This window comes from Euprymna scolopes, chromosome 29 (genome assembly GCF_053919585.1).
Source record: "Euprymna scolopes isolate OS-2025 chromosome 29, ASM5391958v1, whole genome shotgun sequence".
Lineage (NCBI taxonomy): Eukaryota > Metazoa > Mollusca > Cephalopoda > Sepiida > Sepiolidae > Euprymna > Euprymna scolopes.
Genome location: NC_136510.1, coordinates 31,188,555 through 31,216,052, shown reverse-complemented (window position 1 = coordinate 31,216,052; position 27,498 = coordinate 31,188,555). Strand labels below are relative to the sequence as shown.

General features: G+C 32.6%; 1 protein-coding gene across 5 annotated transcripts in view; it reads right to left on the bottom strand.

Moving 5' to 3' along the window:
- Window positions 1-27,498, bottom strand: part of LOC145252571 (coiled-coil domain-containing protein 77-like) — a 113,969-nt gene that overhangs the window by 5,626 nt on the left and 80,845 nt on the right. For 2 of the 5 annotated variants that reach the window (XM_080112193.1, XM_080112194.1), the window contains exons 4-10: window positions 27,034-27,171; window positions 20,739-20,898; window positions 17,231-17,450; window positions 12,235-12,556; window positions 7,643-7,768; window positions 3,998-4,150; window positions 405-452 (exon numbers count right to left, since the gene is read on the bottom strand). In XM_080112193.1, coding sequence (XP_079968319.1) covers window positions 405-452; window positions 3,998-4,150; window positions 7,643-7,768; window positions 12,235-12,556; window positions 17,231-17,450; window positions 20,739-20,898; window positions 27,034-27,171 — 1,167 coding nt within the window. The remainder of the gene's footprint in view (window positions 1-404; window positions 453-3,997; window positions 4,151-7,642; window positions 7,769-12,234; window positions 12,557-17,230; window positions 17,451-20,738; window positions 20,899-27,033; window positions 27,172-27,498) is intronic. The other 3 variants (XM_080112196.1, XM_080112195.1, XM_080112197.1) reach the window with 3 other exon arrangements.

Sequence of the window (27,498 nt, the reverse complement as noted above, 5' to 3'; positions counted from 1 at the left end):
AAAAACCCTTTAAAATACTCCAAAAGAAAGTGAAATTTTACGGAATATTTATTAATGTCTAATATCGATGATTCAAATTTCACAAAAATTAGAGGTATCAGAATTTTCACAAAAAGGTCTTCCATTCCCTTTTTACCACCTTTGCATAAAACTAAATATAGGTCACATTTAAACACCTTAGGTCTAGCAGCTATGTTCCAAAATTCACAATGATCAGTTCATTAATTTAGAAGCCAATCTTGTACATATAAACATCCCTAGTTTTAAAAAGTTAGAAAAGAAACATCACAAATTATAGAGATTCAACTGAAATTCTTCTGGTGCGTACACCTTACCAAATCAATTTCCTTGATTCTTGAGCATAAAATTTTAATAAATAAATAAAATACTAGTGCATTACTCACAAAATCTCCAAATAGATCATCGCTAACTCCAAAAGCTTGAATTTGAAACTGTAACAAATCATACATTGTAACAATTGTAAATCAACAAAGAATTACCAGACAAAAGATTTCTCAAAACTTTGCCATTATTTGAGGAAATGAAATTAAGACAGAAATAATCGCGAATTCTGTCATTATTCTAGTGTTACCCAAAGATACAAATTGGTAAAATTAAAACAGAGCTTGGATTGATTTTATGACATATCAACCCTTTTCAGGTTATTTAATGTCGAATATAGTAATCTTAGAAAAAAGTTTACATGCTTCAAGTTATTTATATATTCAAATATTTATTCTTGGTGTTTGATTTGGTGGTTTTGTTTCACGGCGTGTCAACCTTTTTCGCGTTCAGTCATTTTGGTAAAAGTTTTTATGTTTCAAGTTTTTATATTTATTCAAAGTGTTTGGTTTGATAAAACTGTAACCTTGAAGAGAAGCCTTTGATAATAGATTTTTTTTTTTTTTTTTTTTAGTGGAAATATCTACTATTCTTAATAACGTGAATAAAAATTTAAAAAATTAGACATTGTAAAATATTTCATTTAAAATACAAATAATTTATGAATTCTGTCCAATTTTTATTAGGGTATTTATTTTCTTTGTACCATGAAGAATTATTCTCCATTATCCCCCTTTAATCTGTTGTTTATCATGCACTTCAAAATTGTGTCTCATCTATATATCTATAAAAGTGAGAATGTGTGCATGTATGTGAGGACACTTCTCAACCTATATACTCAACAAATTTTTAATCTACAGACTTGAAATTTGGTATATATGGTATTCAGACATGTGGAAAACTTTTTAATTGGTTTTCCTCCAGGAAAGAGAGCTGCTAAGGGATAAAAATTGAAAAATTAGTAATTGCGGGTCATCGGATTTTTATCTGTTTGTCAACTATTTTACAACTGTGCATGCGCGAAGCATTCACATTATGTTAAGAATAAGTATGTTTGAAAACACTTTTTAAAGATTATGTTAAGCTGGCTTAATGGTTATCGTACTTAACTCATGGTCTTTGGGTTTTGATTTCGATTATGGTTCAAGTTTTTTTTTTTTTTTTTTTTTTTTAACTTACAAGAAGTAAATTGTTCAGAAAAAACAAAAAAAACAATACTCGCATGCACACATCTCCATTTCTTTCCGTTACGCTGGGTACGTCTTCTTGTAAAATAAATGTAATGCTTTAAATATCATTTTAATAATCAGCATGATAATTTGTTTTTAAAGTTATTGTTTTTCATTGAAAATTTTTTTTTTTTTTATTTACATGGTGTTTTTTTTTTTCCTGTCCACATTTCACATTGCTTCATATTTTTCTATTTGGAAATATTCATCCAGTTTGTCATTTCTGATAATATACATTTTCTTTTCAGACATTTTGACAGAAATAGATGGGAAATGATGCACCGCAATTTCTACTTGCAGTAATCAGTGTTTAAGATACAGTTGATAGATCGATTTTTTAAAATGTGTCGTTTTAAGCAAAGACAATATTAGGGACTTAATTGTTATGCCGAAAATAGTAATATATCAAAAAATTATGAAAAATCATTGAATAGAAAATTATTTATAGTTAAAAGTAATTTTTACGGAAAATTGAGTAATATTGCATTTTTCTTAGACATTATAAAATAGACAATAGGAGTCTACACGCAGGGGACATAACTCCAAAAGGAATATTTTAGATTATTTATTCATGGCCGCAATATTTGTTGTCTATAGCAATAGACGTTTTGTTTTACTAAAAACACAATATCAGTTGTTCTACTTGATGAATATTCATAATTTTTTGGATACATTACTATTTTCAACGTGACAATTAAGTACGTAATATCATTTTTGCTTAAAACGATATATTAAAAAAAAAAAAAAAAAAAAAAAAAAAAAATCGACCTGTTGTCTTAATCTTAACAAGCGTCCAGTAATTATACCAGAAAATTTTCAGGTTCACCTTCTCCATTAGATAAAACAGAACCAATTTTTCAACAAGTTTTTTTTTTCTGATAAATATCCCAGCTTAGTAGAGATTTTATGTTCCTTGGCCTTCGGGCCAAGATCACAGTGTAGTATCTGTTCTAACGCCACACTTCACCTTTTCTGCCCTCGGTCAGTGGAATAGAAATCCTTCTAGACAGAGGCAATTTTTATTTTTGTTCCTATCCAGACTGCCCCTTTTTGAGGAGCTGGATTTTCCTCACATTAAAAACCGACCTTGTGTCTAACTCTGCCTTTGTGGGGAGGCAAGTGAATAGGAACAATAAATACAGAGATGGGAGCATTCAGTGGCAAAAAAGTAGAACACAATCTCCTTGTGTGTGAAAGGAGAGCAGCACAAACTCCAATCAATTTCAACCAACAAAGTGAAACCAAAGTCATCTAACTCTCCTACCTACTTCATGGATGTCTTGAAGTTTTAGTAAAAATTAATATTTTCAGTTTTCTGAAAATTAGGTTTTTACTTCTAAAATAATCAATAGAGTTTGATTAAAAAGGTAAAAATCAGCATCTATGAGAGGCTCCAACGATTTAAGTAGAAATTTTATTTTTTTATTTTATTTTTTTTTTTTTTTAAATAAAAAAAAAAAAATAAATAAAAAATCAGCATTTTACTAAAAAATATAGAATGAACATTTTTGTAGGTATAATTGGTATCTGAAAGGTAGTTAATCCTCATTCGCCTGTGCTCACAGACAAGTCGGGTTAGGGTTAGGGTTAGGTAAGAAAGGTGAACATTAGGATCTGTAATCTGGGAATCCTCCGACGAACTCCAAATTCTGCACAGAATTTCTAATGAAACTTTTTATTTAATTTATTTATTTTATTTAATCCATGGGGGTAGCATGCTCTCGTTCTGTCAACCCAAACCAGGTAGAAGTCTAAAGTAATTCACAATTGTATTTTTAGTATCACCCTTACTGAAGATTGAACCTTCAAGTTCCAGAAAAGTTGAATTTAGAACTGAATTTTACTTGGTGTTTTATCCATTATGCCACGGGTCAATGTGCAAAATAGTGATTTATGACCCCTCCAATTCTTTTCCAATTGATTTTTTACTTTATGTTTAGTCCAATAATACAAAATTTTTTCTTTTTTTTTTTTTTACAAACAAGTAACCTTTTATCTAGGCTCAAAGGCCATCGAGGATTTACTGTCATCATGGAGAGAGTAGAACACAGATATCTCTGTCTTTGCAACTGAGGAAGAACTGTAGTCCTAATTCTCAAACATATGGTACAGAAGCTTCCAAAATTCTGTGTTTCACGAAATCTAAACTCAGAGGAAATAGTTCTAGCCTCGAAAATTTTTTAAATACTTCAGAAGAAAGTGTCCTGCTACATGGGGAGATAATTCAATAAGAATTGACCTTTTGGCTATCTAGTCTATTCTATCCTTCTAAACTAAGGTAATTAGGATTTTTGTTCCAATGAAGAGTTCTCTTTTTGGGGAGGTGGGGAGGGAGCTGGATTTTCTTCATAAAAAACAAAAACAATCTTGTGGTTAACTTTGCACTCGTGGGGAGGCAATTAAATGAGACCAATGATGTAACTTACCTTATAAAGTTGTCTTTCGACATCTTTTAATCTACTTCTCAAATTCTTTATGTCATTCTTAAATCCTTCAACTTCAAAGTGTCTCCGTTTTTCCAATTCCTGGTAACGAGTGTTCATCATTTGCAGACGTTTAGACATTTTACCACTCCTTTCCTGGTTGGTAAAAAAAAAAAAAAAAAAAAAAAAAAATCATTGTTCAATCATCTATATATATATATATATATATATATAAAAGGCAAAATGGTAGTGCACGTGTTTGTATGCCCAACAAAGGCTTTTTGCGGGGTTCTATATTTTAGAACTTTTTATACACTCCTTAGATTATAATATCTACAATTTGCGAACGGTCGTTATCTCAACATTTATTTTGAGCGAGTTTTTAAAAAAATAACCTGGTTTCCAGTATTTGCTTGTCTTTTTCGTATAAATAAATTGAAACTAAATTGAATCAAATCAGCTCGCTGACCTTCATGGCCACGTCTTGAAGGCAATCAGCTTTAATCAATGTGGGGAATATCCTTCATATCAGACAATTGCTATTCATTTGATAGTTTCTCCTTTTTTTTGGGGGGGGGAGCTTGGTTTCCCGAACATCGTGGGGAAACATAAATGAAAAGGCGGAAAGCTGAACTGGCCTTCAGCCAACATTTATTTCTGCACCTGTGTATTTACTTAGCAAGTCAACTTTTGATTGACATCACTAAATTTGAATGCTTTTCACTTTCTATAGCCTTGTAGCGTAGCGGTAAGAAGTCACGTTTTCTTTCACTTTCTTTTCTGCCTTCGTGTCACGAGTTCGAGCCTGCCTGACTACTAACACTTTTTTTTTTCTTTTGCACCTCCAAACTCCCGGGTAACGCCGGATACTCCCGCTAGTCTTCAATAAAAACAACATATTTCATCAGATATTGAATGAATCATTGACCTAAAATTCACAGTTAATAGGAATAGAAACAAATACATAAAAGACGATGCCAAATCTAATGCAAAGAAGATAGGCTCCCTCTACAAGGCTAGAAAACTTTTCACACTTCCCAGTATCCTATATTTATATGAAGCCACTATTCGCATATGCACAGAGCATTGTTTCCACATCTGTTATTGATATAAAAAGGGAAAAAAATGCTCAATAATGAATCAAATAATGTAAGGGAGATAAGTCATTTTATGCTCCAAAGATATTTATCTCCCTTACTTTTAGAACTGGGGTGGAGGGCTCTTTGCATATTATAATTATCAATGCCTTGCAGAAAATTATGCTTAAAGATAAATATGAGTGTATGTGTGCAGCATATGAATGACTAAAATTAGTGGAAGAAATGAGGAGTACACAAGGTTGATTTGACATTTTATTTACAAGGAAGCAACACATAGAATGATACAAATTACATCCATCAGTCTTAGTCCGATATTACTTGCATTTGTGTTACAACGATCACAGGCAAAAGTAATATATCTCCATAATCATTTATGCGTGTTCAAAGTAAAGTCAAAACACTGCATTTCAAGTGAATTATAAAAAAAAATAAATAAATAAAAAATAAAAAAAAACACAAATGCAGCTTCAATAAAAACAACATATTCCATCAGATATTGAATCAATCATCGACCTAAAATTCACAGTTAACATAAATTGGAACAAATAAAAGATACTGCCAAATCTAATGCAAAGAAGATGGGCTCCCTCTACAAGGCTAGAAAACTTCTCACACCTCTCAGTATCCTATATTTCTATAAAGTCACCATTTGCACATGCACAGAGTATGGTTTCCATATTTGTACATTAATACGATAGCATGTGTGTTATTTTGTCTGTCACGCTTACATCTCTTTTCTTCCGAATGACTGTTGTTTAATTGTTATGACCTTCCATTTCTTGTTATAAATAATTTTACCAAGAATTCTTGATACGTTTTGGTTTCGGATATAGCTGAAGGAACTCAAGTTATATTATTATACATTTTCTTCACAAGTTTTGGTTTTCTATTCAATCTGATGCATCCAAATCATAGGAATATATTTTTGAAATCACAACTTAATAATATAAATCTCACCTGTCTGTTTAAATGTATGTATGTATTTATGCCTAAAACTTTCGACAGAGGCGACGGATTTTTACGAGATTAGTATCATTTTGAAGCTCGAACCTTCAGACGACAAATATAAAAAAATTGGCAAAAACATTAATTTCTTCACCCTCAACTTGCCACTTTTCTACAGGGAGGGGTAGCTTTTTTTGCCAATATTTTCAAAAGTCATCCCCTCTTTCCGATTGACTAGCCTTAATTTAAACCTTTGCCACTTCCGGTTTGGCGATGGACGCAACGGCAAAGGAGTAACGTTTTTTTTTTTTTCACATTCTTTTCCTCCTTTGCGATACGGGTTCAAGCCTGCCAGCCTACTACGACTTTTTAATTTTTTTTTTTTTTTTTTTGCTCCACACACACCTCCAAACACCCGTGCAACACCAGGCACCCAGGCTAGTAATGTATAAAAAATCGATAGAAAATTGATCTTTGAATGCTACAGTTTTGCTTTCGGTTTCGATTCTAGCTGATGGCACCCAGATACTTTTTTTACTTTTGAAATCACGACTCTATAATAAGATATACGAAATCTTCATAAATTAAAATATTTAAGCATATTTACAACTGGGCTATGCCAGACATTCCTGCTAGCTTAGATAAATGCCTTTGCAATTTTAACAAAAGAGCTACAATAATATCAGAGCGTCTCCATTTATGCTGAACATCCACAGAATGCTAACATCAACATATTACATATGAAAGAGTCCGTTGTAGAAGTTCCACACGTCCTGCTGGTTAGTTATTAATATACAAAGAAGAAATGGAAAAAATGCTCAATAATGAATCAAATAATGTAAGGGAGATAAGTCATTTTACGCTGTAAAGATTTATCTCCCTTACTTTTATGAATTGGGAGGGGGTTGGGACTTAGCATATCCTAACTATTGTCTTGAAGATTATTTCCAAAGATGAATATGTGTGTAGCACATGAATGAAAGTAGTGGAAGAAATGGAGATACTCACAATTGAGTCAATGTAGACAATGTTTACAAAGAGGCAAAACATAGAATGATACAAATTTCATCTGTCAGTCTTGGTTCGATATTACTTTGTGTATCACAACTATCACTGACAGAAATGATCTATCTACATCTTCATGGGTTCAAAATCGTTCTTTTAATGGTGCCCACCAGTTTCTACCTCCATGCAATAAGTTGCTTGATTGTTTTTGTTTTACGGCATATCAACTCTTCAGGTTATTTAATGCCGAATTCAAAGATTTTGAAGAAAAATTTTTTAATAGAATATATTTGCTGTTTTCAAGTCTGTTTCTATTTAACCCATAGTTGGGACCCTAACAGGTACTACTACTCCGGGTCAGAGTGGGCCTGGGAGCAATGGCAATTAAAGGGTGGCTCCACATTCCCCAAAGCCCGCAAGCTGGGGCCTCACCACTGGATATAGTTTAAGGTCATATCCAGGACCGCAATAAGTTGGAATATGTTATTTTTGTTTTGTCATACAGATTTTTCTTTATTTTTGTTTTGTGTAATATACAGGAAATTCTGAAAAAAAAAAAAAAAAAAAAAAAAAAAAAAAAAAAATTTTTTTTTTTTACCTTAAATATTTCTTTTGTCACATCACCTTCTTCTCTGATCCGTGACAATTCCTCCTCCATGGAAATGGCTTGCTCTCTGTAAATCTCCGACATTTTCTGCGTTTGTTCAAGCTCAAATTGTATATTCTAAAAAATAGATATAACATTTATTTAAAATTAAATTAGTAGTAAAAAGCCTGATTTCATGCCAATCTAGAAAACTGAGAATGTGTGTGTGTGTGTGTGTGTGTGTGTGAGAGAGAGAGAGGATACTTCTCAACCTATATACTCAATGAATTTTGAATCTACAGACTTGAAATTTGGTATATAGGGTATTCAGGCATGTGGAAAACCTTTTAATCAGTTTTCATCTAGAAAAAAGGGTTGCTAAGGTGTCAACTTTGAAAAATTGGTAATTGCAGGTCATCGGATTTTTATCTGTTTATCAACTGTTTCACAACCGCGCATGAGTGAATCGTTCATATTATGTTAAGAATAAGTAGGTTTAAAACACTTTTTAAAGATAGTGTCAAGCTGGCTTAATGGTCATTATACTTAACTCACTGTCTTTAGGTTTTTGTTTCAATCTCAGCTCGAGTATTTTTTTTTTTTTTTTTTTTACTTACAAGAAGTGAACTGTTTAGAAAAAACATGCACATATCTCAGTTTCTTTCCGTTTTTTTTTTTTTTTTTACTTTATTTTTTAAGGAATTTAACGCTATGTTTAATACCGGGCAACGTCGGGTACATCTAGTAATATATAAATACACACAATTTTAATGTGATATAAAGTTTAACATTAACTTTTAAAAATTTAAAACAATCAAGATTAAACTTTAAAAAATAAAGCAATTCAAATTAGTGGACTTTTCTCCCTTCCATGTAAGTATTGTTTAAATTTGAATTATGACGTAGAATTTCTTTAAAAAATATTTGCTTATAATCAATTAAGTTTCGGCAATATAACACCTTCTTCAGGAGTAGAATCAGTTTGTGTTTTTTCTTTTTTCTTCATCCTTCCTCTTGGAAAGTTGTCACCAGAAAAGTAAAGTCTGTATGTTCTTTCCATGATAAAATTTTCAAATGTTCTCATCAGAAAAAAAATCACGTGCTTGCGGGAAATGGATTAATGGATTTTTCACTCTTTCCCTCAATCTAAGCCTTGTTTAAATTTGAATTAAAAATATGCAAACTGATTCTACTCTTGGTTAGTTATAAACAAGTAAAGGTTTAAAAAAATTCTGCGTACAGATTTTTAATTTAATCAAATTTCTATTAAACACTTATGACTAACGTGGAAAGTTTAAGGAGAGTAGTGAATGGATCTTGGGTTTACTTTTGGCAGCCACATAACTCTCACTTCCCTTATTTAGTCCTCATATTTCATGAGTGATGTTTCTGACAAAGAGGGAAGAATTGCTGCTTTCTGGACTGAAATCTATTTCATCTAACACTTATAATTGGCAAGTTTTGACCTTGAAGTAGTATTTTTAGATCCTCTCATTAAGTGGCTCCATGTCTTGTCTGAACAGATTTTCATTAAAAAAAACAAAAAAAAAACACAAGTGAAGCATGCATGGTTCTCCAAGAGTGCACAGTAAATGAGACATTTGCCCCCTCTCCCATTTAGCCCCCCAAATCCCCAGGGGGACATCAAATCCTGGTGAAAATGAACAAATGGTGCAGTTTTAGGCCTTAACATATGTAAATTTTAGTTTTACACCATGCAAAAACGAAATAAAGTCCCATCATTGTCCCAACCCCCATTTAGCCCCAAAAGTCTCCAAGGCCTTAACATATTTAAATTTGAGGTCAGTACTATGCAAAACTGCTATATGGACATACACAGAAAATTTTGGACAAGTATGGTAAAATAGTCCCAAAAATGGAGTGTTTTTATTAGCCCTAAAAGAACCCCTGGGACACACCCAAGAGTTATTATGAAGCATAAAAAAAAAAAAAAAATTATATAGAAATCAGTTTTTTAAAAATCCAAGGCATCAATTTTTTTTTTTAATAAGCACAAAAGTGTCAATTTTAGCTATTTTAACATGATAGGGACCCGTAGGGGGAGGGGGCAACCAGAGTTTGTTCTGTCACTTTTTTACTCATATCATGTTTAATGTTTGCGCAAAATTTTAAAAAATTCCAAGGCGTGGTCATTGAGAAAAGTGCAGAGAGACAAACGGATGAACAGACAACCGGACAAAGGTTAATTTACAGGTCCATCCTCCTTTTGTCGGAAACCAAAAACATAGCTGAGTTTTTAAGTAAACTGCTAGCAAGTTACAACTTTCATAAAATCTTAAGAGAAGCAGTTGTATTACATATTACTTTGCAGTATGACTGTGTATTGCATAAAACTGTATACAATGGTTATATCTGAATTTTGAAGATTTCAGGGAATATGGAGTTATCTCTTTAGTACAATTATTCCCAGGTCTACTCTCATCCAAAGTGATAGTACCTGTCAATTATAATGATGACCATGTATTTAAACCCATGGATAGGAATCCATGGGTTAAATACACGGTCATCATTATAATCAATTGCCAAGAGATCTAACATTTGCAGTCTCTTACCGGTGGTAAGTTATATAATCAGTTGCCAAAGAACAGAGGAGGCAGCAGGATTAGTTGACAAGGGAAAAAAACAAAGAAAATATGTGAAGAAGAAATAGCAAATAAAGACCTGGCCAGAAGTAGGTTAATTTAAAAAGTCATTTTCTGAAAGCATGTTTAAAAACAGATGTTAAACCAAATATGATGAGTAAGTTTTGGTGAGCAAAGCATGCAAGATCCTATTGGATAAGGACCCCTTGGCCCACTTGGAATAATATCGTTAATGGGCCAAGATTAGAGTGTAATTCTCAGTCAAGACATACCAAAAAACTTAAACAGATACCTGATGTCTGTTTTACTAAACATTCAACATTATAATCTTTATTTTTTATCTGCTTTATCATTATTTTGATGGCAAGTACTCAATCTATTGTTCCCCCTGCCCTGACTTACATGAAAAACACTCATCTATCTGTAACCACTATCAATAGTTTCCACCCCCACTCTTTATCTGTGCCTAAACCTAAATGTAGATTCTATGAACACAGCTCCTTTCTTAGAAATGTATGCCTGTGGAACTCTGTTCCGGTTTCCTGCTTTCCAACTGACTACAATATAGTTGTCTTCAAGTCCAACATAAACAAATTCTTGAGGAGCCATCCCCTTAAGTAATCCAATTTACCAAATTTCCACTACTAACGATTACTACATGTTCCCTTTGACAACTGTACACTTATTAACCCTTTTCCTCTGGGCCTTGATAAGTGATTACTCCTTTGTAAAAAAATAAAAAGATGATCAAGGGTAAGTGGAATTGTTGTAAGATTTTTGGCATTATGTCAGGGTATGCCCTCATAATATTGGGCGATTCTATTTTTTATCATGTGTGATAAGAATGAACCAATCAAATGCAAGAACAGCTTTATAAAACGACTAAATCTTGTTGAATTCTCTCATGCTATCTTTTTAGTGTCCAAACGAAAATACCAATATATTTTTGCGGATGGTAACTGAATTCTTTGCCTGGATTTATGCAGCTATTCTTTTTTGCTTGGAATTACACTTTTCTATTTCAAGAATGACTTTACGCTCAAAAGGAATAATCCTGAAAAACGAATAGTGCCATCACCTACACCTCTCCAGAAGAAAAGAGCCTTTGGGTTACCCTTGACTACTGTCAACCACTTTTCTTTAGACATTGTGTCCTTTAAAAAAACAGCCAGAATCAACTGTTAAATAAGAAAAATAGTTGTTAAATAAAATAAATTTCAAGTTAAGATGGTTGTTTCTATTTATTTGCCTCCCCATGAGGGAAAAATTGGACACAAAGTTGGTACTTTAATATGGGGAAATCCAGCTTCCCAAAAATGGGCACTCTAGAGTGGAACAAAAATAAAAATTAACTCAATCTAAGACTTCTCCTTCATTGACCAAGGACAGAAAATATAGAACGTAGTGAAAGCCTCTGTTCAGTCTCCAAAGATAATGGACACCCCTTGTAAGGGTAGCTGCACATGAAATTGTGAGTTAAGGACTGCACAATCCCAACCACACCACTGCGCAACTCCAGTGGCAAGGAGAAGTCCAGGATGACTGAAAAAAATGCAGAGATGAGTGAAAAGCACATACAACACCTGGAATCTCCAAATGGTCACCCATTTTAGTACTGACATTGCTTAACTTTGATGATCTAATGGGAACTAGCGTATCAACGTGATTATGCTGTATATGATTATGGAACATAGTACAAGAACAGATACTACACTTTCTACAGTTATAATCTCCTTCATGCATGTACCAGGCCACTTGAGAACAAAAGCATCTACACTTTAATTTAAGGATGTTAGCAACCTTCACATAGTCCCTCCAATAAATACTCGATATCCTTTTAGAAATAATTCTTAATAGAAAGATATTATGGAAACGAATGCCAACAAAATCATCATGAATGATGCTAAACAATCTCGCAACAATCTTGACCCATTAGAAAGAGGCCAACGAGTATTAACAGTTGTACAAAACTTTGGTTGTGTTTTAAATACAATGCTTTACCTTCATCTTTTCCTCGATCTCGGGGTCATGACCATTAAAATATTGAGTACCAGTTGCTATAGTATGAGGAGCTGCCATTGTCCCTGCATTGACTCCAGCACCAACATGAGTACCAGTACCCGTCGAGACCAAAGGACCAGCTGGAGTAGTGAAGAACCTGGTTTCAACGCATTTACTTTGAAAGCATTCTTGAATTTTGTCCAATTCTTGGAGCAGCTGATCTTTCTCAGACATCCAATTGCGTTCGTTGGATCGTTGCTCATAACGAAGTTGTAGAAAGTCTTTGGTGCTGTCATACAGTAAATCTTGGGTCTTTTGGAGCCTGTATATATATAAAAAAAATTTTTTTTTAAATAAGATTGTGTTTTTTTTTTCTTGTTGTAAATATTGCATAAATTTGAATTAGAATTTATAAGTTAAGCCAATACAACACAGAATCTTTTTTTTCTAGCAACACCATGCTACAAGGAAAAATATAAAACTGATTCCAGACCTGATAAAAAAGTATAATGTCAAAACTAAGTTGATTTTAAATTTTTAAATAAATGACAATGTGGGGTCTCACTCAACGAGCAAAATATTTACTTTCATCATGACTAATGTTTGTGCAAAAAAAAAAAAAAAAAAAAAAAAGACGGGGTTACTGAGAAAAGTGCGAACAAATGATCTCAAGGAGGCAACCCAAGTTATCTCAGAAAATCCTTTCTGGCAAAAATTTACTTTCATCATGACTAATATTTGTGCAAAATCAAAAAAAAAAAAAAAAAAAAAAATTCAATGTATTGTTAATGAAAAAAATGCAAACGAGAGTATTATGATCAACAGGGTTAATATGGAACTGTGTCGGGGGACCAACAAGTATTCATTTAAACAGAAGAAAAATTTTTAATTCTTTGTTGGATTGGCTTTTTAACTTAGTAATTCTAATTCAAATGTACACAATGCATCGAGGTAAAAAAAATAAAAAAATTATTTCACGCAAATCACATGTGAGCCTTCTGTGTTGAACATTTGAAAAAAAAAAAATAAATAAAAATACTGACCACACAGACTTTGCTATTTTAATGACACCATGCCACAAGTAAGGAAAAGAAAAAAACACAAACTGATTCCATGTCTGATGAAGATATATATAGTTGAAACTAATTTCATTAAAAAAAAAAAAAAAAGAAAAAAATCTGCATTGAATTGGCTTCTTACAAATTCTAATTCAAAAGAATTTTTTTTTTTTTGTAGGAAAAAATTTTTTTTTTCTTTTCTTTTCTAGTTATATACAATTTTGAAATTTCCTTTATGTGAAGATAAGTCATAGGAATTAAAAAAAACAAAAACAACATTTTTTTTTAATTAAAAAGAAAAACTCCTGCAAATGACAATTCAGGACTATATGATGTATCTACATATAAAAAAAAATGATATTTCTATATAATAAAGTTAATCCCCCCCTACTTCATAGACCATTATAGATTAAAAAAAAAAAAATTACACTAATCTGTTCCATCAGTCATTTAAGCCAATTTCTAAGGCATGTTTCCAGAAAATAGTTTCATCCTTATCCAAAATTTCTTACATTTTTTCCAGGTAAGCTGTTTCTCAACACAACCAATCGCAATTGAGGGTGCAGCCATTTTCACTCATTTTAATATCTACTCCCACAGCCACATAATCACCAGGAACTGTTGATCATGAGATATTTTTGCATAAACAATATTTCATTTTCCAAACTATTATTTTTCTCTTTAATATACTATATATTTTTCCATATAGCATAATCTCTAGAAATCACTGAAATTAAGCAACTTTGAGCCTGGTTAATACCAGATAGGTGACTATTTAGGAATACAAGGATGTTGACACCTCTTTGCAAAAACTGCAAATATTCAACATTGTTATCCCCCTGACCAGGATATGCATGTGACTGAGGACTGCTTGTAAATTTTATATTCCCTAGAAACTTACTCCTTCGAAGGAAGCTCGTTCGACCTGCTTATGGTGAAACGCTGTAGTAAAAACAACTATATATTTTCAACTTAAATAACAAACACTCTAGAAATATACTTCCATTCTTCCAAGCATTCGAACTATCTCTGTCATACTTTTTAAAAGAATATTACAATGTATATCCAAAACGCTGAACAACATCACAGTTGTAATTGTCTGTATTTTTGAGAGGAGGTGTTTTCATTTATTGAGATTGTCGGACTGACTTCCTCATCACAGTCAACAAAATACTCAAAATATTTATTTTTACCTACCTTTTCTACTCATATTACTTATGTGACACCAAGAATATTAACCATTTATTCAAGTTTATACATTTCATGCATTTGTGGACTGCATAGCCATTAACAAATTCGATATAATATATATATGCACTCCCCTTAAATAACATATACAAAAAAATAATGTGCCAAGGTTACTCATGGTGTTGCACAGAACATATTTCAAAATTCATAATGATTCATTCATTAGCTAGGATCTATGAAAAAAATGGAGGAAAACCTAAATACTCAATGTTTCATCCATCTTGCGCTGGCTTTTTCAAAAGTAAAAATAGTTAAAAATAGTTCATGACAAGAGGATCAATTATTTTACGAGTATATATGTTAAAGGGGACAGCAGCATATCTAAATTTATGTAAATTAGGAAATTAAACATGTGAGCGTACATATTTGCAATATAAAAAAAAATGCATTTTACATATGTGTGTGAGTGCATATATAGAACTAATGGGGGGTAGGGGGAGGCAGCTTTGCATGGTCGTAAAATAAGCTTAAACATGATATTTTAATTTGACCAAATTTCGTATATATTACTACAGAGTCGCGATTTCAAAAGCACAAAAAAAAAAAAAAAGTATCTGGGTGCCATCAGCTAGAATTGAAACTGAAAACAAAACTGTAGCATTCAAAGCTGGTGACGTTACCACTGTACCAACGTGACACGCATATGAACCAATTAAACATAAACTAAGATGAATGTACAAAATGTATCACAATTTTTTTTTTTGACCCCCTTAAAAACTATTTTAACTGGTTAAAAAAAAAAAAAAAAAAAAAAGAACGGTCTGTAAAAAATCCAATCATTTGAGGCCCTTAGTGCCGCTCTGCGACTTTTAGTTTCGGAGGAGATAGAGTTTGAAAATATGGAGACAAACAAACATATAGCCTTTTATATATTAGACTAGCGGGGGGGGGGGTAGTACCCGGCGATGCCCGGGTGTTTGTAGGTGTGTGTATGGGGGGGGGTAATTAATAACCCTGCTTAAATATTATAAAAAAGACGATGTAAAAAAAAAAAAAAAAAAAAAAAAAAAAAAAACGGAAAAAAAATGGCATAAATAAACCTGTGTATGGGGGAGGGGTAAACTAAAGAATAAGCGAAGTAATAAAAAAAACGTTGCCCGGGTGTTTAAAGGTGTAAAAGAAAAAAAATAGTTTTGGTCGGGAAGAGGGATTGAACCCGGAAGCCTTGATGCGGAGGTGGGAAACCAAAGCCAACTACTTAACTGTCTCGACCACGAGTGAGAGTAATTGATTAGCGTGTTAAGTTAAGACTTATAAAGCTAGTAAAAGAGGTTTGATTGACAGGAAGACGCTAAATGAGGTCATCACGGGATCATTATTTTTAGTTTTCACTTCCCCCACCCCCGGATGACGGTGGGAAGGGGGGGGGGGAAGCAGCGTGAAAGCCGAGAACAACATTTTAATTTAATTTCACTGTATTTATGCTAAAATGCGGGACAAACGGGGGACAGAGCGAAACGGCGCGAATCTCATAAAAGTCGACGTAAATAAATCTAGAGACGACCCGCGTTCCCAAATCCTACATATTATGATATAAACAGTTGTAAGCGATAGTAACGAACCCGGGACCGTGTGATAGAAAAGCCTTTGCCAGACATACACGAAATGATCACACACATTTTGCCTTTTATATATATATAGATTAACCAGTATCCAAACTTTTTCATTAATGATAGTTTTTGATAGGTGAGGAGAGATAAGATAGAAGCCTTTCCTTCGTTTCATTGTATTGGTGGAGCAGGAAATAAGAGCGGATTCAATTAAATGATGTTTTGCTTTATTATGCACTTGTTTTATAAGGTTTACTTTTTCTAATAGTGTGTGTGTGTGTATATATATATATATATATATATATATATATATACACACACACACCATATATTTTGCCGTATAAGGTGACTGTCAGATAAGACGAGGTACAAAATTGGAGCAAATTTTAATAAATTTATCATATATCAGTTGTATAAGACGACTGCTAAATCTCTAAACCATATATATGAAGTCATTTTATTTAATTATTTATTTGCACATTTTTAAACTTAACATTCAGCAATTCTTATTATATTCTTTCATTTCAAATGAGATATAACCCTTTACTGGTTTTTATTTTTAAGTGATTGTTTAAAAATGCCTCCTTCATATTAAGTTATCCGAGCCGGACTAAATAATTGGAAGAAAAAAAGTCTTATTATATTGTCAATAATATGGTACAACAATAACAAAAAAAGATTGTAGTCAAAATCAATGTTTAAATGCTATTTGAGTCTAACCATGAAAACCTGACAATTTTATATTAGTGTTGAGATACCGTATATTTCGGCATATAAGGCGACCGTCAGATAAGACATGGTACAAAATTGGAGCAAATTTTAATAAATTTATCCTATCAGTTTTATAAGAAAACTGCTGAATCACAAAACCATGTTTGTTTAGCCTAGGCTAGAAATTGCAACACCTGGTATCTTATGAAATATTGATTTTTAATGATGATTTTTGAACTTCAAGGATCACAGTATATGGTGTATATATATGTGTGTGTGTGTGTGTGTGTGTGTGTGTGCATTGTTTTAATGTAATTATTTATCATTTAAATGATGAAATTAAGCAAATAGTTCAAAGTAAAATCCAAAGACATGACAAGCAAATATAAATTTTGAATAAAAATGGAAAAAATTTTAGAATTCTCTCACTTTTCTAGAAGAACTCTGATTTTTTCTTCATCTCTGACTCTTCGAGCTTCGAGTTCCTCTTCTTTGACTTTTCGATCAGCAACTAGAGCATCAACATTTTCTTTTGCGTGTTTTGTTTGCTCTTCCAACTGTGCCTGCAAACATTCAATCTGCAGGGAGAGGATTTTGTTGTCATGTTGTGTATTCTCGTCGGAACTATGGACCTGTTTCTTCTTACAACCTAAGATCACAGAAAAAAAACAAACAAAAACAAATAAGATAAACAAAAATAAACATACAAATATTTTAAGATTAGTGGAGGCATACTTAGAACAATAAAATACAGAATTTGGATTAAATAATTCATTCTTTTTTCTTCATTAAGCCATGGTCACAACACTGCTAGCAATAGACAGAGGCTACTAAACTAATTAGGGAATGCATAAAATTTAGGAATATAACAATAGTTAGCCAATACAGAACTTTGAAAATGTGACAGCAATACTTGTTCATTCACACAATTCTGAGGCAGCACTTTCAGGACTGAAAAACACAATGTGAAAAGAGATCACCGGTACATCTCTGAACAAACACCAGTGTGATTATGCAGAGGGTCTAATGTGAATGTATATCGTTACAAATTTGGTCTGTTCAGCCGCAGCACAGGATGATATTTAAGCATTGTGGTGGGACAAGAACCACGGAATAATCTGTAGGCAACAGAAACAACCATTGCATTACGGTGAGTAGAAAGCAGATCTAACCCAAACAGATCATATACTCCAGGCGGAACAGGGTCATGGTATAGAATACATAGTATATATTTGATGGCATGATGCTGTAGACACTCAAGAGAATCAGAAAACACCTTGCTAACTCTGGCAAACACAACGGACTCCTATTTCAAGAGAGGACGAATCATTGCTTTGTGAGGCATAGTCAGCAAATGCTATTCATGAGGAATTTGACAGCTGAGGATACACAATACAAAGCTCCCTATTAACCCTGTTGAATATATAAGACAAGTGATTGTCAAACTTGAGATTGCGAGATATTATTACTTCCAGATAGTTATGACATTTTGAGAATGGCACAAATGTGTTTTGAAACAAAATCCCATGGACAGGAAAGAGATATTTAGAAGACAATAGCATAACTGATTCAGTAATAAAAATGTGCTATAGCGAGCACAGTGTAATGTATCGAAGAGAAATCTAACCAGTGAGAGTTGAAGATGTGTTGCTTAGAGAGAAATGATATGAGAATACAATGAATGTGTAATGTGAATCTTAGTTCTGATGACTGCAGAGGAAGATTAAAATCACATGAACAAAATATCAAAACAGAATTAAGAAAAAACAAAAATAAAGACAAATCTTTATGATGTACATACTCGTGATGAAATGGAAATATCATATTCCAAAAATCATGAAAATTCATCAAGTAGTTTTATTTTTAAATAAGAAAATCAAATTTTATGAGTAACTGAAGAGAGACTGTCTTGCCTGCCATTTTGAAAACAAACTTAGGAAACAAAGGGAGATAACAATAATTCAGACTTTTCAAGACTTATGTTGTAATTATTTGCTTGAGTTTTGAGTGATTATCAAAACTCCAAAGACAAGTTTCATGTCCGCCATTTTTTTTTTCCCCCATTTGAACATAAACGGCACTACTCAGGTTTCAAAGTAAATAAACACTTTAGAAGGAGTTCAAACACCAAAATCTTATCCAGGTAGGTAGAAGAGTAACATCTTGCTTTAAGTAATATTTATTAGTTATATATAGGGCTATGACAACAGCATATTCTTTTCACTGTTTTGACGCTCGAGTATATATACGACACAGTTAGACACAGTAAATAAACCAAAACCACATCACTCTATATAAAAGTATATAAGACATCAAGGGATATACACTAGAGAGTCAAAACAATGAAAAGAATATGCTGTTGTCATAGCCCTAGTTATATAATAACAAGACAGCCGTTCTTCGGTTACTCATTAAATTTGATTTTCGTATTTAAAAAAAACAACAAAAAAAAACTACTTGATCAATTTACATGAGTTTTAGAATATGATATTTTTGTTTCATACATCATACAGATTTTTATTTTTTAAGATTGGGAGAATTCTTGAAAAGAACCAATATTTCTTATGTATCCTTATTTAAAATTAACTTTCTTAAACTCAGCTCATCTTTCCTTATATACAACACTTAGGTTAGCATATCAGGTCAGACTGATTCTTCAAAGCAAAGTCGTTAATGCCTTAGTAACCATGCCATCTGAAACACTTCAGTATTTTTTGATGTCCAAGACATGACTGCCAGGTTGTTGGTCTAAATGATAACTAAGGTTTATCTGTCCACTTGAAAGTACATAACATTCAAGTCTGGTGATCTGTCCATATAATGTACATTTATGAACTTCATAAAAAAGATCATATTAATGTGATCTTTTTGATGAAACTCACAAATGATTGTCATTCTACAGCTATAATGCGACCACACATAAACTTGTGGCAAAATACCTTGTCATTACTTGGAGTGCGGAAGGAACTTAACTCAAATAGCTGGATGTGTAGCATGCAAAGTCCAGTTACAGATAAAAAAAGAATTGCAAAATGGTGGCTACACCTAATTAAATGCTAACGTGAAATGTTCCTCGCATGCAAACGTTATCAAAGTTATGCCATTATTGATCATCATGGTGTTGTCTCATTATCTACTTAATGCTCATTAACCCTTAACCTAGAGTAACCTTCAAGTCATGGTCATGGCATTCACTCTGGACTTGTTGGTCCGGCTCTTTTCTACAAGTTCACCATGTCTCAAACACTGGCTGAGTAGGCACGGTGATCCAAAGCTGGTTCTGTTACGAGTGCAAGACATTCACGGTTTCAGGCCTTGATAAGCGATGACTACCACAACTAGATGATTAATTTGGTTGGTTGTTTTATGGCATATTAATCATTTTGGGGTTATTTGATGAAAAATTCAGTAATTTTGGTTAAAAAAAAAAAAAAAAAAAAAAAAAAAAGAAAAAGTTTTTTGCTTCAAGTTCTTTACATCTTCAAATATTTATTCATGGCGTTTGTATTTTTTATGTTGTAGAAAGAAAATTGTTTTTGCTTTTGACTTTGCAAAAAATGATCGAGTTTTGTTAAGGGTAAAGGAAAAAAAAAAAAAAAAAAAAAACAATGTTTGATATATTTTTGCTCAGGAAGCCAGTATCTTCAGACAGTCTGAGCTGTTAGTACCAGATATTCTAACAGGTATTATCACTTCGGATCAAAGTGGACCTGGGAGCAATGGTAACCAAGAGACAACTCCACATTCTTCACAGCTCCTAAATGGGGTCTCACCACTAGATGTCTTTTAAGGTCATACTTAGGATCAACTAGATGATTAAGATTTGTTATGTAAATGTATAAATTGAATAAAGAGACTTCTATTAAATATAAAAATTGACATTCCATTACATGTAAACCTATGAGAAAACAATAGTTACTTTTGCCAATATACTTACTCAGTTTAGCTGTAATATTATTATCTTGTTTATATGGATATTTCTGATTAATAATGGCCTTTGCAGGAGGCTCCTTATGAAAATAAGTTACCTCCCCTGACGGATAGTTGCCAAGGGCAAGTAACTGCTGGATTTTCTGCTTATCTTCAAGTTCTCGAAGCTGCGAAAAGAAAAAGCACACCTAAAGTTTTTTTTTTCTGTAGGGATTATCAAGTAAATGTTAAATACTCTTTACCGATAGCATGGGATTGTTTGACCCCCCCCCCCCCAAAAAAAAAAAATACCATTAGTATTATTCGAATGTATTATTTTCATTTTGATTCTTAAAACTTTTTATATACTGTCTAAATTAAATCATAACGTTTCAACTGATGAAACATCAGACCTTCTGCAATAGTTGAATTATGTAATCTTTATGCTATTTGGAATAGAACTCTTTATTCATAGTGGTAGATTGTTCTCATTCCGTCAGCCATGACCAGTAGAAGTATGAATATTCATGTTATTCTTAATTATCATCACCTGCAGTAAGGACCGAACCTTCACTATCCAGAAAAGTCTCTTAACTGATTGTTAACTAATGCCTTATTTATGATGCTGCATGTCAATGTGGACAATTCTAGTATACATATACATAATTATAAATAAGTATATAATAGCTTTTGCAATCATCAGTGTAGAAGAGACGATTATCACTGGTCAAAGGATTCACACCCCACTACAAAGCCACCTTTAACTATTAGCAAGGGACTAAACGCCTGGGCCATCATCAACCACCATTGAATGATAAGAAATTTTGACATTAAATAAAGCTTAATGTTTATTCAGACGATCTATAGTGATCTAGTAACAGAAAGTCACAATCTCACAACAAGGCCAGCTTACCTTTTACTTTTTAATTCTCAAATAATGCTCAACTTTAAGAATTTATTTCTTATAGGGGCAACACACACACATTATATATATATATATATATATATATATATATATATATATATATATATTAGTGGCCTGGCAAAGCCACAGGGGAGACAACCAAGCAAAAAAAAAAAGAAACCTAAACAAAAGTCATCCCGAAGTGGCAAAACTAAAGCTGGCTTGCCAGGACACACACACATTATATATATATATATATATATATATATATATATATATATATATATATATCTCACTCACTCACTCACACACACACACACACACACACACACACACACACACAACTAGGCAAATTTTGGCATATTTTATTAGTTTTAAAATATAGGTTCTTTTTTGCCAATTGTTATAAAATTTTAACCATAGAATAGTATTATAATCTTCAAAAAGCCTGCAAATTTTCATGTAGTTTTTCATCCCATACAACCAAAGATATGAGCATTTCAATATTCAATTTGGTTACAAGTATATATACACACACACACACACACTAGCATGGATACCCAGCGTTGCCAGGGTCAACATGAAGTTTGGTTTGGTCAAACTTGCTATACTAAGAATATTGAGTAGTTTTTCATTATTCTACTCCATCGTTACTCCAACAAAAATTTCAAAAATAAAAGAACGAATGAAAACATGAAAATGTACCACTCCCTCCCCCACGAAAAAAGAAGAAGTATGTGACAAACTCTCCAACAGTTATTTCAGCAGAAGGGATATGAAGTGAAGCTATTCTCCAGATATTGAGCACCTTTTTATGACTATATTCCAGTTTAAGCTAATTTCTTTTATGCTACCTCAGTCTAGAAAGATTTGTGTAAAGGTCTGTTGCAACAAAAACTGTAAATAATTCAGTTTTAAAAATAGAATTTGTGTTAACCGAAATACACATTTTTATGTTATAAAAATGATGAGTTATAACTTATTGTGTAATTAAAAGAAAAAAAATTAGCAATTATGATGTAAAAAAAATGTGAAAAAAAAAAAATGGTAAAAAAATGTAAATGAAAGTTTTTTGTTTTAAGTAAAGAATTGTAGTTGAATTGTTTTTTATTTAAAAATAAAAATCCACTGGACCCCAACATTAATTGCGAAATGACGGAAATTATTTTTAAACTAATTCCAAAAATAATGCTTGAAAGTTTTTAATTTTAATATTTGCCGGAAAAGAAAACAAAGGACAAATAACTCAAACCAGTTTATAAAAAAAAAAAAAAAAAAAAAAAATTAAATTAGGTAAATGTTGGTAAAAACAAATTAAATTAAATATGTTATCAATATAAATCAAATTTAAATAATAAACTTAAATAGAACACTTAAAACAATTCTCTCACTATAAACGATAACTAACACACCGCTATTTAATAAAATCGATTTTCCATAATGTTATATGCAAATGAGGTCACCTCTTAATAGTATATTTTGCAAGGATCATACTATATATAGGAATGAATGAAAAAAAAAAAAAAAATTTGTATATAATTATCAAGTTGTGAACAAAAACAGACAGGATAATGAATATATATATATATATATATATATACACACACACACAACCTTTTTTGGCAATTTTATAAGTTCCAAATCTCAACGACTATTCATCAGAATTTAACAAATGAAGGCTCGTTGGAAAGGTAATGACCCGAATTGTGTAGTGGGTTTTGTGACATTTACCCTTAAGGTCACACATGAAGAGGATCATCCATCATTAAATGCCTATTTTTGGCACTTTTTTTACAGTCATAATGTGTTTCAATCGTAGTCCTTTATTTTCCTAGTTTTGCATATGAATTACAAAATATCTGATATTTCCCCAAAACCTCTGGCCTTGATGGAGGGGAGACTAAAACTTGCTATGATTTCAAATGATCTGAAATAACAGCAAGGGGAAACTGGACTCAAAATATTTCTCATGTTATATCTCCCCTCTTTGGTTTTCATACATAAAGTAAATTTCACAGTGTATAAGGATTATTTGATACTGGAGATATTCATAATCGTACCTTATTTCAAAAAGAAGGGAGATATAATATGAGAAATAGGCCACTAATATATATATATATATATATATATATATATATTTATATATATATATATATTTACATTTCATAAGATTTGAACCTTTTAAAATATTTAACTTCAATGAAGAAAACAACCATGAAAATTTCCTCAGTATTCTGCAAGTTTATAATATTTTTATAATAATATTAGCTTTAATCTCTAGTTCCTTCATATAAGACATTCCCAGCAAAGACTTGTTTGTCTACCACTACAAAGAATGTTTCTTCATTCCATATGCCTAACATGAAAACAGAATTTCCATGAACAGAGTTTCTACCTAAGAACCAGTTACTATGGGATTACATCCTGTGGGTTACAAAAGGGAGTCAGTGTAATAAACTGTTCTCCTCATAAGTAATCAAGCTTTGCTAATTCCATTCATAAAGATTCTTGATAGAGCGCAGAAACGTATCTTATTTTCTTCTCTACAATCTTTCTCATGAACATGTTGCTAGTCTTTATTTTTTTCCTATAAATACTATTATGGCATCTGTTCTTCAGAATTATCTATTCCCTGCTTCCTTTGTTCAAGCTCATTTGATTTGTTGGTCTAGTGGTCTCCATCAATTCATTGTTTTGATACCTCATTGTAATACAGCTCCCTATTCCTTCGTTCTAAGAACTGCAGGCTTGTGGAATTCTCTTCCTGCTGTTTTCCTCCTACTTATAGCCTTGATCTTTAAGACTAATGCCAATACTAGTTTTTGTGACATTATCTTTCCTTCTTGTTAGATTCTTACATCAAATGGCTTTATGCCTTGTCTCGGGCTATTTCCATTAAGAAATCCTCTCATATTCATCATTTAACTGACTAGGCATTTCATTAACCCTTATCCTCAAGTGGCTTTCAACCTTGATAGGTGGTAACTCATTAATAAAGAAAAACATTGAAATATTTTTTTACATTTACAATATGGTGGTTGGAAAAAAAAAAACAAAAAAAAACATTTAATCTCATAATAGAAAACATCAAATTAAAAACTGAATATAGTTACAGAAGTAAGTTTTTGCATAGAATTCCCCAATTTTGTAAACAAAAATCTGTATGAGGTACTTTTGAGTTATAAATCATTTTAGTTTTAGAAGAGACTAGCGGGGGGGTACCTGGCATTGCCCGGGTGTTTGGAGGTGTGAGTGTTAAAAAAAAAACAAAAAAACGTTGGCCGGGTAAGAGAAAAAAAAAAGTTTTAGTAGGAAGGTAGGATTGAACCCTGAAGCCTTGACACGAAGGTGGAAACGAAAGGGAAAAAAAGCCAGACACATAACCATCTTGGCCATGAGGGGAGAGGAACTGATAAGTGCGTTAAGTGAAGATTTATAAGGCGTAATAAACAGGTGCAAGGTAGTGGCGTGATTTGTGACCTAGTTTTGCGCTGTAAACCAGATCATTTGCTTTTTGAAGACGCGCCGAACTGGTAAAAGTTGGGCAAATTAAATACACACGCGACCCCCGTTCTTAAGTCGTAGATATGATTTAGACGCAATATAAAAAGTTTTAAGAAGGAGCGAGCCGAGCGAGAAGGCGTCGTAAAAAATCCTTTTGCTGACATACACAAAAAGCGAACATACATACACACATTTTCGCTTTTATATATATATATAGATGAGTTTTCTGTTGGATAGCCAATCCATAGAAGTCTTGAATTGTAAATGTTTGCAGGCGAAAAATAGAGTTGCCTTTTGGATAGCAAATCCATAGAAGTTTGTAAGAACAAACTTCCTTTTCATGTGAAGAACGAAAAGTATAAGCAGAATTCTAAAATATCCAGTATGTTTTATGGAGTAATTCCAGTTTTTGATTAATCGATAGTAGAACATCTTTCCATTTGATTGGTCGCTTCCTATTAGGGGTCAATCCTGGGCCCAACTCTCTTCCTGATCTACATCAATGACCTCCCTAAACACATACTTAATCATTCGTTGACATCTATGCTGATGACACGACCATCTACGGCAACACATCAAAGGCTGTAAATGAAAAAGTTCTCTCTGATTCTCTCTCCTCTGATCTCTAGCGCGTGGTTCAGTGGGGGAAGACATGGCTGGTTACCTTTAATGCATCCAAAACCAAACTCATATCGTTACATCATCAATGCTCTGATCTCCATCTGGCATCAATTGGGATGGATCGCTCTCGTCTGGGTGAGGCCCCGTGTTTTGACAAGCTTCTGGGTTTGACCTTTACTCCTGATCTGAAATGGAACACGTACATCAAGTCTGTTGCCAAGGTCGCTGGAAAGATGGTGGGATCCTTCTACCGCTCCAGAAGATATCTCACTACTGATGCAATTCTCTATCTATATAAAAGCCAAGTACATCCAAGGATGGAATACTGTTGCCATATCTGGGCAGGAGCTGCTAAAAACAGCCTATCCTGCCTTGACAGAGTACAAAATAGACTTCGTGGCTTAGTGGGGGATGCCCTTTTCTCTACCCTGCAATCTCTCTCCCACAGAAGAGATGTTGCGAGCCTATCCTTGTTCTATCGTTATTTCCATGGCAGGTGCTCGTCTGAACTCCAATCTCTGGTCCCCCCTCGCCAATCTTTCACGAAAAACACCCGTCTAGCTGAATCCACTGTGAAAAATTTCCCCCACTCTATATCTGTGCCTAAATCAAAACGTGGATTCCATGAACAAAGCTTCTTTCTTAGAACTGCACGCCTTTGGAACTCTGTTCTGTCTGCCTGCTTCCCACCGAACTACGACTTGGATGTCTTCAAGTCCAACGTTAACAAATTCCTAATGAACTGCCCCCTTAATTAAACACTTCATCAAATCTCCACACTAACGTAATGTACTTGCAATAACCCTTATCCCTGAGTGGCTTCCGGGCCTTGATAAGTGGTGATCACTGGGTAAAAAAAAAAAAAAAAAAAAAAAAAATTACCCTGGTCTCTGAATAGAACCTTCCATTTTTCTGTAATCATACCCTACTTTGTTATACCAAAAATATTGCAATACCCATGACAAAATGAAAACATATTCCAAAAATTAATCAAGTAGTTATATTTTTATTAAGAAAATTATTTTTAAGCGATTACAATATAATCTCACAATTTTTTTTTTTTTTTTTTTTTTTTTTTTCAAAACAAGATAGCTGCTCTTTGGTTACTCATAATATTCTTTTTCTTTTTTTTTATTTAAAAATAAAACTACTTGATGAATTTACATGATTTTTGGAATATAATCTTTTCATTCTATCATAAGGTACATCATAAAGGTTTTTCTGTATTTTAATTTTTTAATCTAAGGGGAATACTGGAGAACCACTGAAAAGAGAAATGAAAAAAGGGAATTACTTTTAATCTGTCATTTTCTGCATAGAGTCTAAGAACATGTTCCTTCTCTTGAAACAGGAATATCTGCATGTCACTCAAAGCTTTTTGTAGCTCTGAAATCTCTTCCTCACGCTGACGTAATTCCCACTGTAATCTTGTCTGAGAGAAATGAAATAAATAAATTAAAAAAAGAAAATGATAAATAGAAAATTATCATAGAAATCTTTAAAGATATTAAGCAAAAATGTTAGCTACAGGAAAACTGAAAAAACAAAAACAAAAAAACAACAAAAAAAAACAAATATACATTCTGAAATTTTTATACTTAAAAACATTTTTGGAGATAATACAGTATAGGGGACATACGAAAATCACATTAAAAGTGAAAATACTTCAAGACATTCACCAAGCAAAAATAAGTATCCACACAAAAAATTAGGAAAAATAATTTAGTAGAAATCTAATTAAAAATAAAATAAAAACCAA